This window comes from Desmodus rotundus, chromosome 2 (genome assembly GCF_022682495.2).
Source record: "Desmodus rotundus isolate HL8 chromosome 2, HLdesRot8A.1, whole genome shotgun sequence".
Taxonomy (NCBI): domain Eukaryota; kingdom Metazoa; phylum Chordata; class Mammalia; order Chiroptera; family Phyllostomidae; genus Desmodus; species Desmodus rotundus.
In genome coordinates this window covers 1,729,370-1,743,123 of record NC_071388.1, presented here as the reverse complement: position 1 = coordinate 1,743,123, position 13,754 = coordinate 1,729,370, and the positions used below count along the sequence as shown (strand labels likewise).

Sequence of the window (13,754 nt, the reverse complement as noted above, 5' to 3'; positions counted from 1 at the left end):
GCTCGGACCCAGAGAAGCTGCACAATTTGAAAATGACCTAAAAATGCGAAGACGCCTCTGATGTCTTAGCTTGCTCTTGACTTCCCTCCGACAGTAGTGGCCACACTAATCACTCCGTGTTCTCTGAGGGGCAGCCCTGCCCCCGGTCCCAGCCCCCTTGGGCCAGCGCACCCATCGAAGCACACAAAAATTTGTGCAAGGAGCAAACCTTTACAGGGGTCCCCACTCGCTCTTCCTCTAAGGGGCTGGAGTTGAGCCAAATAAGCGCAGGTCCCTTTGAAATGTTCTGATTCCTAACTGAACATCAACATGGAAAGGCAAGAGTCACCCTCCCCACTGCCCACCTTTGGGGCCCCCGTAGGGGCTCTCGGTTTCTACCATGCACCCCCCGAGCCTCCACACAGGGAGCACAGGGTGTGAGCAGGGTTGTGTGTGAAAAACCTGCTGTGCACGGTCACAAAGTGCAAGTGGGACGATCCAACACCCACCCAGAACCCCCCGCCCCTCCTCACCGCCCTCCCACCCTCCCCGAGGCCCACACAAGGACCAAACCTCCAGGCGACGTTCAGACGTCATTCTCCATGTGCCGTTTTCGGCCTGTGCCCCCCGGAAAGAAAAACGCTGACTCCTCCCGAGCTGCTGTCCTGCAGACCTCAGTTCACAAAGCGGAGAGGAGAGGGCAGCAGACACCCGCAGACCAGCCCCCCCAGCCCCTGCCTGTGGTCTGTCCTTGCTGGCCAAGCACCTCAACCACCTGCGGCCTGTGCCGCGGTTCACGACGTGTCGGCAATCACGAGAGGCAGGCACAGTGAGGGAGAGTGTATTTCACAGTCTTTATAAAAGTACAGACACTTAATAACAGTGACACGCACAGTCCTTGCTTACGACCGAACAGAACCACTGAAGCGGACTTTCCCCCCGGACCTCACACGAGGCCGGTCCGGTCACTTCCGTCAGGGGGCGCAGGCCGACCGAGGTCACAGACGCGAGACAGACGGTCGTGGGTCGGAGGGACGTGTGTCGTACTTACCAAAGGGACAGTCAGGCTTTCCACATAAATACAGTAAAATAACAAGGACCTGAACGCTTCTCCTCTCATCCCATCCCACACATGTGCCAGGTGCTCACACAGCAGAGACAGTTCAGCCCCTCCCACCGCCCCCCCCCCCCCCCCGCCTTTCACTGGGTCTGCCACACCCCGAGTTCGCTCACAGTTCAGGGTCCCCAGGGAGACATGGTGGTGTGTGACAGCCCACAGCTGTTCTCAGCGTGTGCGAGGGGCAGGGGACAGTGACAGGAACGCTCACATCCTCAAAGGAAGGGAGACACGAGAGGCCAGCCAGGCGAGGGGCTGCGCGGCTCAGGTGCGCAGCCTGCCGGGAACCACCTTCAGGAGAGGTTTCTTGAAGACCAAGCTTCCATCCAAAGGACAGGGTCTTTTTCACATGCTTCAAAAGCTCTACTTTCAAGGGACTGTTCCAGAACCCAGGAGCCTGATGCCCCCCTGGCAAGCCTGAGATTGGGGGTGAGCCCATCCACTGGGGAGCAGCCACTGCAGGTCCATCCAGGACAGCCAGGACCAGGCAGCGCCGCAGCTTCTGGGGTCGGCAGACATCCCCCCTCCCCTTGCTCCATCAGGGACGTGGGGGCAGAGGAGGTGCCCACGGGCAGGGGAGCAGAGACGAGCCACCCCCGCTCGCCGGCACTGTCGGGCCACCAGTGCAGATGGGCGCAGGCCTTGCAGTTCTCACGGGCCGCGGCTGGCTTCGGCTGCACACCCTGGCACGTCCACCACGATGGCTTCAATCTCTCCTGCCCGAGGACTCCAGGCTGCTGTGTAATCTCTCTCCTGAATTCATCGCTCTCCAACCTGTGCCAGTCCCTTTTCCCATGCTGCTCGTGACCGAGTGGTCCCCAAGTGCCAGGCCGAGGCCCCACGAGGAGACGGCCCCTGGCAGCACCAGTGAGACAGTCAGACCTCACCGGGGTCCACAAGTCCACACAGGGGCAGCGGACACAAAACCGAGAGCTCCTTTGGCTCGATCCTCGATGGGAGCTGCAGAAACAGCGAGTCAGAGGCTGTTCGGGGACCACGGCTGCCCTGACAGAAGACACGGTACTGTCCTCAGAGGGCAGCCCCACCAGGCCAGCCTGCACACACTCACCATGAACCAGCCGAGCTCCGAACCGTGGCCGTTCTCCAGCAGCTTGAGCACCGCCCAGCATGAGGCCGCGTGCCATCCAGGTGTGTCCCAATCCAACTGTAGCCATTTCCTCTTTGTAACCAACCAACTGAAACTATATTCTCTTTGTAACCAACCAACTGAAACTATGTTCTGCGCCTTCAGCAAGGATCAGGGCTATGTTGCTACAATGGCCCGGACCCGGGGCTGGCCGTCAGGCCCGTGCGGTCCTGCAGGTGGCTGTGGGCCACCAGCCCCACATGGGCCTTTGTGCCTCCACATCCATCCCCTCATGGAAGCACAAGGTTGGTGGATCACTTCTCATCTCTCCCTCTAGTTCCTAAAACGACATCACGTCAACCTAACGATGCCACACAGAGAAAAGTCATCTTTGGGGAAGATCATTGACCCATCAGCAAGTTTCTACCAGAAAGGAAAGAATCTGTCAAAACCTCGCTCAGAAATGTGTGCGTGCCCCTTTGGTCCCTTCCTCTTGCTGGGTCCCCACCGTCTGGGTCGGTCTTTGCCCAGCTGTCCCCTCCCGCTCAGAGGAGCTGGCACTGGTGGTGAGGGACCTGCCCGGCTCCCTGTGAGGGAGTCACCTCTGCAGAAGGAAGGACACCGTGACCTGGACGAGCTGTTGCAGGACACTGCCGTTGGTGTCCTGCAGCCATGGCTGATGGCTAAATAGGCAATGACCCGGGGAGGCCCAGCAGGGCTCACAGTGAAGGCGGGTAACAGTCCGTGGTTGGAGCGGCCCCAGGCTGGAGCAGTGTCCAGCCCGAGTGCAGCTGAGGGAGCGAGAGGAGGAAATGGCTGTCACCAGCTGTCCCCGCAGCCCCCCCTGCTGGTAAACCCTGGCCTCTGGGGATTTTAGCTGCCCCCCAGGTGGGACACTGCCTGGCTGGGGTCCCCAGGCCTTGAAGGCTGCTGCAGGGGAGGCTACTACCAGTCCCCGTCAACACTGGCCCTTGAGGCCATTGGCCATGTCGAAGGGGAGGCTGCCGGGCACCACAGGCAGCAGCGCGGGCATGCTGGCCTCCAGGGGCCTGTCTGCGGGCGGCTGCAGGCTCTGGTGCCGCTTCCTCAGCATCTGCCCGATGCCCATCATGGGGAACCTGCCGCGGCTCTTCACGCAGTTCGGGCTCCCCAGGGGCCGCGCCACGCTGGCACTGGGGCCCAGAGGGGCGGCATACACGCCGCTCTCTTTCGGGGGGCAGCTCTTGTCTTCATGAGCAAAGGAGACCAGAGTGGGATGCAAAGGAGTCTGGAGAGGGGACGGGCTTCCAGGCAGCAGGGTCGGGGACAGCACCCGCTCCCCGGGGTTCCCGTGCGCCGAGCCCCCCGGGGAGCCCAGGGCTCCGCAGTGAGGGGCCGGGGACAGCAGTTCCAGCGGGTCGTCGCGGTCCACAGACTCGAAGGAGCGGACCATGTCCAGCATCAGGGGGTCCTCCCGGGGCAGGACGCCGCTGCTCCCCAGGCCCTGCTGAGGGGGCTCTGCCTTCTTCATCACTCTGGGGGTCCTGGGCAGCGGAACAGCGATGAACTCCATGGAGGAAGAAGCCACGCAATGGGAGTCCGAGGTTTTGCGAAAAATGTTGCGGCAGCCAAAGGAATCTGCACACCAAGAAAGCAAAGGACAGCGTGAGGCCCACGCCACCATCCCCTCCCCCACCTGCCCCCACCCCTGCTTGCTCGATCTCTGCACAGGTGGCCGACAGGCACAGGAACTGTGTCTGTCCCGGGGCCACACAGCGGCCGTGCAATCTGGCACGGTGGCCTGGGGAGCAGGCTGGGCGGACCCACCTTTGTCGGGGAAGCCGGACTTGGTGGCCTTACGGTCCCTCAGCAGCACCCTGGTGCCCGGCACCTGCGTCACGGGTGAGGCCGGGGGCTGTCTGTTCGAGGACAGGGTCTTGTCCAACTTCCTGGAAAGCGGCCGGTGAAGGAAGTCCCCTCTTTTTTCCTGTTCTTTGGGCTTTTTGTCCTTCAGATCAGAAATGGACATGTACTCAGACACATACAAGAATCTACTGGGTGGACCAAAAAGTCCATTTAGTTTATTCCATATAATGGCTCTAGTAGCACTTAATTGTCTTTAACTTCATCCAGAACAATTTTGTTAGGTTGTATTGTGACAGTTATCATACCAGCATGCATTTTTTTAAAGATTGTATTTATTTTTAGACAGAGGGGAAGGGAGGGAGAAAGAGGGAGAGAAACATCAATGTGTGGTTTGCCTCTTGCTCGCCCCCTACTGGGGACCTGGCCCTCGACCCAGGCATGTGCCCTGACTGGGAATCAAACCGGTGACCCTTTGCTTCACAGGCTGGCACTCAACCACTGAACTACACCAGCCAGGGCTATTACTTCACTTCTCAGCATGCATTTTTTTTTAAAAAAAATGAAAATTGGTGAATTTTTGTGCAGCCATTATAATATTGAAGATGGAAGAAAATACACAACCTTTCCAGCATATTATGCTTTATTATTTCAAGAAAGGTAAAAACGCAACTGAAGCACATAAAAAGATTTGTGCGGTGTACGGAGAAGGTGCTGTGAGTGATTTGAACATGTCAAAAGTGGTTTGTGAAGTTTCTTGGCACTATTGACATTTCTGCCAAAAAAAAATCTTCATGGTGGGGCTGTCTTCTGCATGGGAAGATGCTGAGCAGCACCCCTGGCCTCTGCCCACTAGAGGCCAATAGCAGGAGACAGCCGACACACTCAAAATACCCAAATCAATAAAGTTACTGGTGAAAATGAGACATGTGACTGACTTTTGGGACAGCCCCATACAGTGTGATTCCTGTTTGAAGGGTTACCCATGCAGCTTTGAGAAAGCCGGTTTTTCACAAGTCTCTGAACAGAGCCGAGGCCTGGGGATCCTCAGGGGCCCCGCCTCCCCGGGGCTGGGCCTGGCAGCCTTCCACTGTTCCCGGCAACCCGTGCTGCGTTGCCTCCAGGGGCCCCAGCCGGGATAGGGTCATCCCTAGGAGGTCAATTATTCTAGGACAAGCTGGACAAACAGAGGCAAAGCAGGGGAAGGCTTCTGGAACCCGCCTTCTCACTGTAAAGTAGAGCCCTGAGGTTCTGCCACAGTGGAAATGCAGCTACTTCACCAGGATATGGCCGTTCTCGTGGGCTCAGCCACACCGAGGGCCAGCAGGAAGCCCACCCGGCCCTGAGCCAGCCGGTGAGTCTATGACACTCCGCCACCCTCTGGTCACACAAGCACTCACTTGTGTCCCTAAAAGGGGCACTATTCAGCCATTTCTGCGATGGTCTTGCCTCTACTGGGCTCGACTGTAACCCCGGAAGGAGTGAATTCCTCCGCTCCTGTATCTTCAAACCCACAGCCTTGGGCACGAGGCCGGGCCGACTGGGACGGCTTAACAAATGGTTATCAAACGTTAAAAAAGGAAATGCCAGTGGGAACCGCAAGGAATCAAAAGAAATGAGGTCAGGCTCCCGGGAAGAGGGGCCACTAAGAAGCGCTTTTCTCTCTCTGGCCCCAGGAGCCTTGTGATGTCTCCTCGCTGCGCAGCGGATGCCCGAACTCGCGGAACTGGGGGGAAAGAGGGCCGGTGGCCCCACTCCCGCCTCAAACCTGCGAGCCTTTTCATTCCAGGGACTTCGTCTGCTCTCACAGAGAAGCCGCAAAGCTTCTCGGGGACACAGCTCTACCCTGGCTGCACCTTTGTAGTGAGGACGTGGGAAGCCCTCACAGGCTCGGGTGTGTCCCATCCCGTGTCTGAGGGGAAAAGAGCGGCAGGGAAGAACGGGTCTCGGGGAGGCCAGGCTGAGCCCCGGCTGCGGTGGCCTGTCCCCCAGGGAGCGGTGAGGTGGGCAGAAACGGGAGGCAAAGCTCCTGCCAACTCCTTCCCCTGTGTCTACACAGCCACCAGCAGCCCTTGCAGGGGACACCCGGAGCGCCAGGCACCACACGCAGAGGTGACGCGATGAGGTGAGGCCCGTGGTCCGGCCGTCCTCCAGACAAGGGGCAGCGGGAGCGACGAACTAACCCCAGAGCCTGAGGAAGACTCTGATTTCCCCAGAGCCCCGAAACCAGAGTTCCTAACCCAGACGCCACACTATCCCCGGGGAGCCAGAGACAGGGAAGGGCGGGCGATCCCGGTGGCAGGCACAAAGGGCAGGCTCAGCTGCTGGCCAGGGCAGGGGCCACACGGAGTTTGAGGGCTCCAGGTCGGTCCCCAGGATGCTACGGATGAAGCCGTGGGCTCCGGTAGCAACACCAGGCACGATACTACCAAGGGGAAAGGGGCTCACCTGCTCCAGGGCACCTTCGTCAGTCCCCTGCCTGTCTCTCCCTGCTTCTGCAGAATGGCCCTCCCTCTCAAAGGAAGAAGAGAGCGAGCTCCCACCCCTCCCCAAGCATCAGAGGGGCCCCGATGACCCATCCTGCAAAGTCGGGCTGCTCTGCAGTCCCTACGCTCTCCGCCCTGCCTGCGTCTCCGTGGCTTTGCCTCAGGCACTTTCCCTCGCTCACTGGGCTCTCCAAAGCTGAAGGATGGAACACAACAGTCGTCCCTACCCCCGCAGAGGCATCCAGCCACAAGTTTTCTGCAGAAAGAGACCACAGCTGGCTCTAGAAACCTCTCCTGTGACGGACACAGGGATGTTTGGTGACAAGCCCTGTGAGGGCAGGAGAAAGGAGAGTTCCAGGAACCCTGCTCCGGCTGGCCACCCTGCGGGAGTCAATCCCGGGACCCTGTACCCGGTTGTCCTCCAGCCTAAAACGGTGGGTTACTCCACAGTGACTGGTTTCTGAGGGGGTCACCAAGAATCGGCTACCGGACTGCTCCCTGCCGGGGACAAGCCACCGGGGACCAGCTGCTGGGTCAGTCCCTGTGGAAGGGCCCACGGCCCTCGGAAACCTATCTGCTGCCAAGCACAGTGCCCCAAGCACAGGTTACCGATGCGACACCCGTCGAGTCCCCCCTTCCCACTGGCATGGACTGCGGTTCCCAAGGGGTTTCTTAGAAAGCAGGAGGCTCCACCTCCCCGTGTAACAGACACGGATTGTCAGAGGGACTGACATGTCCGCCTTTGCCGTGCCTGCGCCCGCTCCCGCGCTCCTCCCCAGTCGGGGGGGCGCCCACCCCATGCACGGCCTCCCCAGCTTCCTTCTGAGTCTGAGTCTCCCGGGGGCTGCGCCCCACACCCCCGAGCCTGAGGGCAGGCGATGGATCTGAAGCTGTTGGTTAAAAGGTCCCCTTTGGACCCCCAGGCATGATCCCGAATCCCCCAAGGCAGATCAGAGAGAGGACCTCGGGCAGCCCCACATGCAAGCCGCACACACAACAGCTTCTTTTCAAACCACCCGCTGCGGACGTGCGTGGGGACCTACACAACCCGTCACTGACAGTGTGGCCCCACGGCGATTACCCACCAAGACCCCTAACGCCGTGGGCTGTTCAATGGAGGGGAGCACGGGGCCAGGGAGTGAGGGCCCACTGGGCTCCGGGAGGGTGACGCCTGCAGGTGTGACAGCTGGGCGGGGGTTGAGAGGGATCCTGTCCTCGGCCCCTGTGACCTGAGCTCGGGGCGCTGGCCTCCGGGGACTCGGCCTCCTGTCCCCCAAAGCCTGTACCCCTCCCCTGCCTCTTGAGGCCTCCTCTGTGGGTGCCGCAGGGTGGCTCTTGCCAAGTCGCCCCCCTTACAGGAGGTGCCTCCCTCTGTGACCACAAGGGCGGGTCCTTCCAACTCTTCACATATAAACGAACCCACACCTCACCTGCTTTATCAGTGTAACAAGCACAGGTGCGCCAGCCCCCCCCCCACGACCCCATCACCCAGGCTGCAGGCCACTGCACCCATCCTCAGCGGGGACATGTGGCCACAGGGAGAGACGTGCACCGCAGGGGAGCCCTGGGGGCTCGAGACAAGCCGGGTGACCACGAGTCCAGCTCAGCGCGGCTTTTCTGGAGCCTGCCGTCCCCTGGACGATGAACGAACCTCACCTGGCTGTCTGGGACAACAGAGTCAGGTGCGGACGGCCCAGGTGTGGGTTGGCTGATTTGGGCTCCTTGCTGCCCGTCCCATAAGGGAAAGCTGCCGAGGCCTGACTTTGCCGCAGGGAAAACAGAAATGAGTTGAGAGAAAGAGGGCTTGGTTCGAGAACCAGGCCACGGAGCCGGAAGCCCTGGGCCGTGGCAAATGCCGTGGCTCACACGGGCAGAAACACTCGTGCACAGCCAAGCGTGTAACCACAGCAAGACAGCGTGAAACAGCTGAACGGAGGGTCTGGTCGGAGGGGCTTCCGGCAGCCCCACTCACGACAGGACCCTGCGTGTCCCATTCAGGAGGAGGACGGGCGGGCAGAGCCCAGAGCGCTGGGCGGAGTTCCAGCAGCCCTCAGGGGCACACGTGACGGTCACTTTCACGTCTAGGTGGCTGGGCCGCGGCACCCAGTGTCTGGTCAAACACCAGCCTGGATGTGGCTGTGCAGTATTTTTGAGTTGAGGGTAACGTTTTAATCAGTAGACTGAGTAAAGCAGAGGACCCTCCACCACAGGTGGGCCTTGTCCAATCAGTAGACGACCTCAAGAGAGACAGATGGCGGGGTCCCCAGGAAAGCTCCTGCCTCCAAACGGCTTTGGGATGGGAGCTGAGACACCACCTCTTCCCTGGGTGACCACGCAGGGACGCACAGACCCTATTAGGTCCACTTTTCCAGAGAACGCTGACAAACGTGCCTCAACGTCCCAGGGGCTTACCTGCACGGCAAGGAAGTCCAGGTCCCGCGTCCAGGCGTCCAGGGAGGCCTGTGGACAGCAGCATTTGTCAACAGTTCAGAGGCTGCACCTGCTGTTTTTCCTGCACCTGCACCCATGCCACTCGCGCCTCGGTGTGAGAACGACTCATCTCCGTGTTTACACCGGACACCAAACCCCGAGGTCATGGTGGAGGCAGGCAGCAGGTGTCCTAAGTCAGGTGCTGAATACACGTTCCAGGGACTTTTTTCTCAGCTCTAAGGCACCACAGAGGAGGGCTCCCGGGATGTGTGAGCAGGTCAAGGGGTTTTCTCGAATGCAGCCCGAACAGGACGTCCCTCGGCCCCCACCCGTGTCCCCCGCCCAGTCCCCAAGGCAACTACCATCCTAGTTTCTAACAGCTCAGCCGGCCTGAGAAACGTCATTGTAGAAAGGTGTCGAGGTCGTGAAAAAGACACAGAGCGGACAGTCTAGCATCTTACCTTCACGCACACAGTCCCCTTTAGGTGTGGGGTTGTATCTCCCCAAGTTCCTACGTGGGAGTCCTCAGCCCCAGGTGCTCAGGACAGGGACTTATTTGAAAACGGGACCAGGACAAGCCTGTTATACCCCCTTTGAAGTTTGGGGACAGTGGGGCTTGGGAAAACTCACTGTCTTTCACCTTGGAGAAGGGGGCCGGTTGGTGTTACCGGGCGGTAATCAAGTTAAAATGAGGTCCCCAGGGGCCCTAATGCAGTGTGACCAGTGTCATTATACAAAGGGCAACTGGACAGAGAGACACACGCAGGGAGGGTCCCGTTTAACATAACAACAGGGTTAGCAACCGGGACGAGGCTCCCACAAGCCCAGGAGTCGCAGATGGCCAGCCCCGCCAGGAGCTGGGACAGGGGCCTGGGACAGAGGCCCCCAGCCTTTGGGGACTGGCCCTGCCACACGCTGATCTCAGCCTCCCAGCCTGTGTGCCGTTTAAGTCCCGGTCTGTGGTCCAGTGTCAGGAATACAGTCCCCCCCCCCCACCACCCCGCGCCCAGCTCCCCTCCCCCGACGGCGAGGCCACTCGGACACTCTCCTGCAGGTCACCGTGACTTTCAAGGACTTTATCGAAATGGCTTCCGGCTCTGTGTGGCTTCACAGGCCAGTTCAAATATGACAACCATGCCCCTTGACCCTCTCATCCTCCGGGGCCCCTTTAGGAAGGGGAGCCCCTGGGGCCTGTGCCCAAAGGGTTCACGCAGGAGACTCGGTCCCAAGTTCACAGACGCACTTTCTGCCGCTGGCAGGAACAGGAGGCGGAGACCATGGCCCAGTCACAAGGTCCTGGCACCGAAATCCCAAGAGGGAAGGTTCTTCCACTTAGTTCAGCCCGTCTCCTCGGCAGAAGTGGAATCGAGAACACCAGGCTGCCCGGGCTGCACGTGGGCAGGGCCCCAGGGCCACTCCCCTGCTGGCCCAGGCCCAGCCCGGGGCTCCCCACCCCCCACCTCCCCAGCAATGGAAGGCAGCTGTTCTCAGACACCCAGGCGCCCCTCGGGGCCACTCACCTCGTAGGGCTCCTTGCCGGGCCTGCACCTGTCCACCTGGGGGAGCTGGGTCTTGGGGCAGAGGCCGTGCTGGATGTCGGATTTCTACCGAGAAGAGGGAAAGCATGCTGAGCGCACAGGAAACAGAAATGTCCATTAAGGCCGACTCAGTTTTAAACTGGGGCTGGGCTCGAGTGCCCCAAGTGGCTGGCAGGGAAGGGCAGGGAACCGCAGAGAAGCCCCATCCCTGGCTCTGCCAGGAAAGGCCAGGGGTCCCGGGGGTGGCCTCCATCCCCCCTCTGCGCGACGAGATGCTCTATGGTGTCAACGCGGAGCCCAGGGGCTGAGCTGGAGGGTAACCTCGTTTGTTTGAACTGCTATACGGGTCTTCGTTATTTGCTTATCTGACAATGGTCCCTATCTGCCCCCAACCCCAAGACGAGCCCCAGCAATTCATCCAGGTCCAGCAGACAGACAGCTGCACCTGTGACTGATGGAGGGCCACCCGCCCCCCCCCATCCGCAGACAGGTGAGATTCAGTGGCCGATTAGTTTATCAACCAATGAATATCCACAGAATGTCCCTGCAAGATCTCCAAATTCAAACCCATGTTTCTTGCCTTTGAAAAAAGAAACGAGAATCAGGAGAGCAGGGGAGAAACAGGTGGTTGAGGTCTCACATTTTACCCTTTCGATCATGAGTTTCATTTCCAAAATCACACGCGTCGCTCTTAATAGGTTGAGATTAAGAACTGGGACTGGGCACACAATGCAATTAAGTTAGCCGCTGTCCGCTGGGGCCGAGGAGCGCTGTCCTTGCCGGCGGGGACACGTTTGCTCCAGTTAGAGCAGGTGTGAGACCAGGTCCGTCCTCTGGTTTCAGCGCCGAGGGAGGAACAGACACAGGAAAAGAAGGCCCGTCCCCAGCGAGAGTGCCGTGAGCTGAGGTTCCGGGGAACGTTCTCCACAGACAGAGTCCGGCTCAGCCCCGCAACCCTGAGGCCGGGCCGAGGAGGGCAGGGCACAGCAGGCGGCGGGACTCCCAGGGAGGACGCGGGTCTCTCCTGCGTGGGCCGTGCCGCCAGAATGTTCAGGAAGAGTGGGCGAAACCAAGTGTTTCTGCAGATGTGGAGGGAGACGCCGGAGAGAAAGTGTTTAACAACCCGAGCGCCTCCACCTAACGGGCCAGCACCCAGAGGACAGGTCTGCCGGAGACGGGCGACGCTGCTGGCCGCTGAGGGCTGGGGCCACGCCGCCCTCCACACACGTGAGACCGTGGACTTCAGGCCAGTTTCGGGGAAACACTGACTGCAGACTCATTTTCCGAAGGTCATTCATCATTTGGAGAAAGAAAAGCAGTGGGTCGGTCCTCTTCCCTCCCTGACTTATTTAAATCCTTGACGGCCGTCCTCCACCGAGGGGCCCGGGCGTGTGACCGTGAGCCCCCTGTGAAAGGCTTGTGGGCGGGCGCCTGGACGACACGCTCATTTGTTGATAAGTCACGAGCGTGTAACACTGTACTGATGGGCCACTCGTGTTATAAATAGATAATAAAGCAGGAACGAGAAGTGAGGAGAAAGAAATGAGGGACGCAAGCCTCTGATCAAACACTAACGAGAAACAGCTGCGAGAGCAACCTGTCCTTCAACTCCCGTCTCCAAAACCACCCGGCCTCGGCCACGCTCCTGGAGAGCGCTTTGCCCTGTAGATCACGGCTCTCGTGGCTAAAAGCCTTTGGCCGTCCAGGGTGTTACTTCTTGAGGACATCCTTCCCTGGGTGGCTCAGCAAACACCGGAGTTCGCTTCCAGTGGGAGCGAACCCTAGCAAGCACCCCAAGCTGATTCAGCTCAGAAACGCCCGTCCTTTTGCCTGGCCGTTCTGCAAACCCCCGTGAAGGTCCGTCTTCTGCGCAGCAATGTTCTGCAGATGCCTCCCAAGCCCATTCACTGAAGAGACACACTCTTAACCATCTTGCCTCCGAGCACGACGGGGGCCATCGCTGCCCTGGCACAAAGGGCAACCGTTTCCCTGGTTGTCGAAGGGTGTCCATCTTTCTCTCTCAAATAGAAACCTCATGAAAGGCTTCCACGCCCTGGCCAGGGTGGCTCAGCTGGCTGGAGCATCGTCCCGTAACCGAAGGGCTGCGGGTTCGATCCCCGGCCCAGGCACGTAGGGGAGGCAACTGATGGATGCTTCTCTCTTGCATCGATGTCTCTCTCCCCCCTTCCTCTCTTTCTAAAAGCAGTAAAAAAAAGTCCTCGGGTGAGGAAAGAAAAGGTGTCCAAGCCTACTGTAGGGAAATTTTGTGGAATATTAGGGTTATCTGTTAAATAGCACCAAAAACTCTGGATTGCCGGGGTGTCCAACCCGCAGCCCTCAGGCCACATGCGGATCGGGGAGGCTGTGAATGGGGCCAGCACAAAAGCGTAAATTTACTTAAAACGTGATGAGATTTTTTGTGATTATGCGCCACAATGTATTAAATGTGTGGCCCAAGACGACTCTTCTTCTTCCAGGGTGGCCCCGAGATGCCCAGAGGTCAGACCACCCTGCCAGAAGTTCACCCTCGTGGTCTGGATTTACGTGTCTTCCTGCAGCTACGAGCTGCACAGCCAGGCCTCACAGTGCCCTGCCCACAGCGTGGACGTCCTCCGTCGTGGCAGCGGGAACAGCACCCAGTTGCCCACGGTTGCCTGACACTCCGAATCTCGAGGGCGGGCTTCCCGTAAGGTTGGGGCAGCCCCCACCACCCTGAGTAGGAGGGGCAGGAGGCGTGCCGTTCAGCACCCGCACCGCCCTCAACCTGGTCTTCCCTGCAGAGGTATTTCCGAGCCACTGTCCACGGAAAGAGAGCCGATTTGGTCAAGACCAACCCTCGCCACCACACGTGTGAACTCACAGACCCAGGCGCACGGGGGCATTGGCGGCAGAGCGAAGGTGACCACGGGAGGAGGGCACCACCCCACCCCGGCAGTGGGTCCCCGCAGGACCTCACGGGGGGCACAGACCCCCTGCACTCGGACACGCAGCCTTGGAGAAGAGCGGCCAGGGCCAGGTGGTGGCACCTGTCTTGTTCTTCTGGAGGGTAAGTGTGCACCGCTGCCAGCTTCGATGGCCACGCGGGTCCCCAGTGCCTCCAGTGGGGACCCCAGGATGCTAAGAAGTGGCAGCAAGAAGGCAGCGAAGCTGAAGGGAGAAGAGGCCCCAGCCTCCCAGCAGTCTGCCCCGAGCCTGCCTCTGCGTGAGGACCTGAGAAAAACGCCTCACATGGACAGCGTGCCCCCCCGACCCCCAACAGGAAGGTTTGTTGCTGC

At 59.8% G+C, this 13,754-nt stretch overlaps 1 protein-coding gene across 2 annotated transcripts in view; it reads right to left on the bottom strand.

The window, feature by feature from the left end:
• Positions 1–1,174: 1,174 nt before the first annotated feature.
• HUNK (hormonally up-regulated Neu-associated kinase) overlaps positions 1,175–13,754 on the bottom strand; it is a 65,931-nt gene continuing 53,351 nt past the window's right edge. The window contains exons 8-12 of one of the 2 annotated variants that reach the window (XR_008425930.2): positions 10,462–10,545; positions 8,924–8,971; positions 3,990–4,170; positions 2,166–3,800; positions 1,175–2,056 (exon numbers count right to left, since the gene is read on the bottom strand). Coding sequence is in view for 1 of the 2 variants with exons in the window: in XM_053916645.2 (XP_053772620.1) it covers positions 3,142–3,800; positions 3,990–4,170; positions 8,924–8,971; positions 10,462–10,545 (972 nt within the window). In the remaining variant the exon portion in view is untranslated. Of the gene's footprint in view, positions 3,801–3,989; positions 4,171–8,923; positions 8,972–10,461; positions 10,546–13,754 lie in introns of both variants that reach the window. The other variant, XM_053916645.2, reaches the window with a different exon arrangement.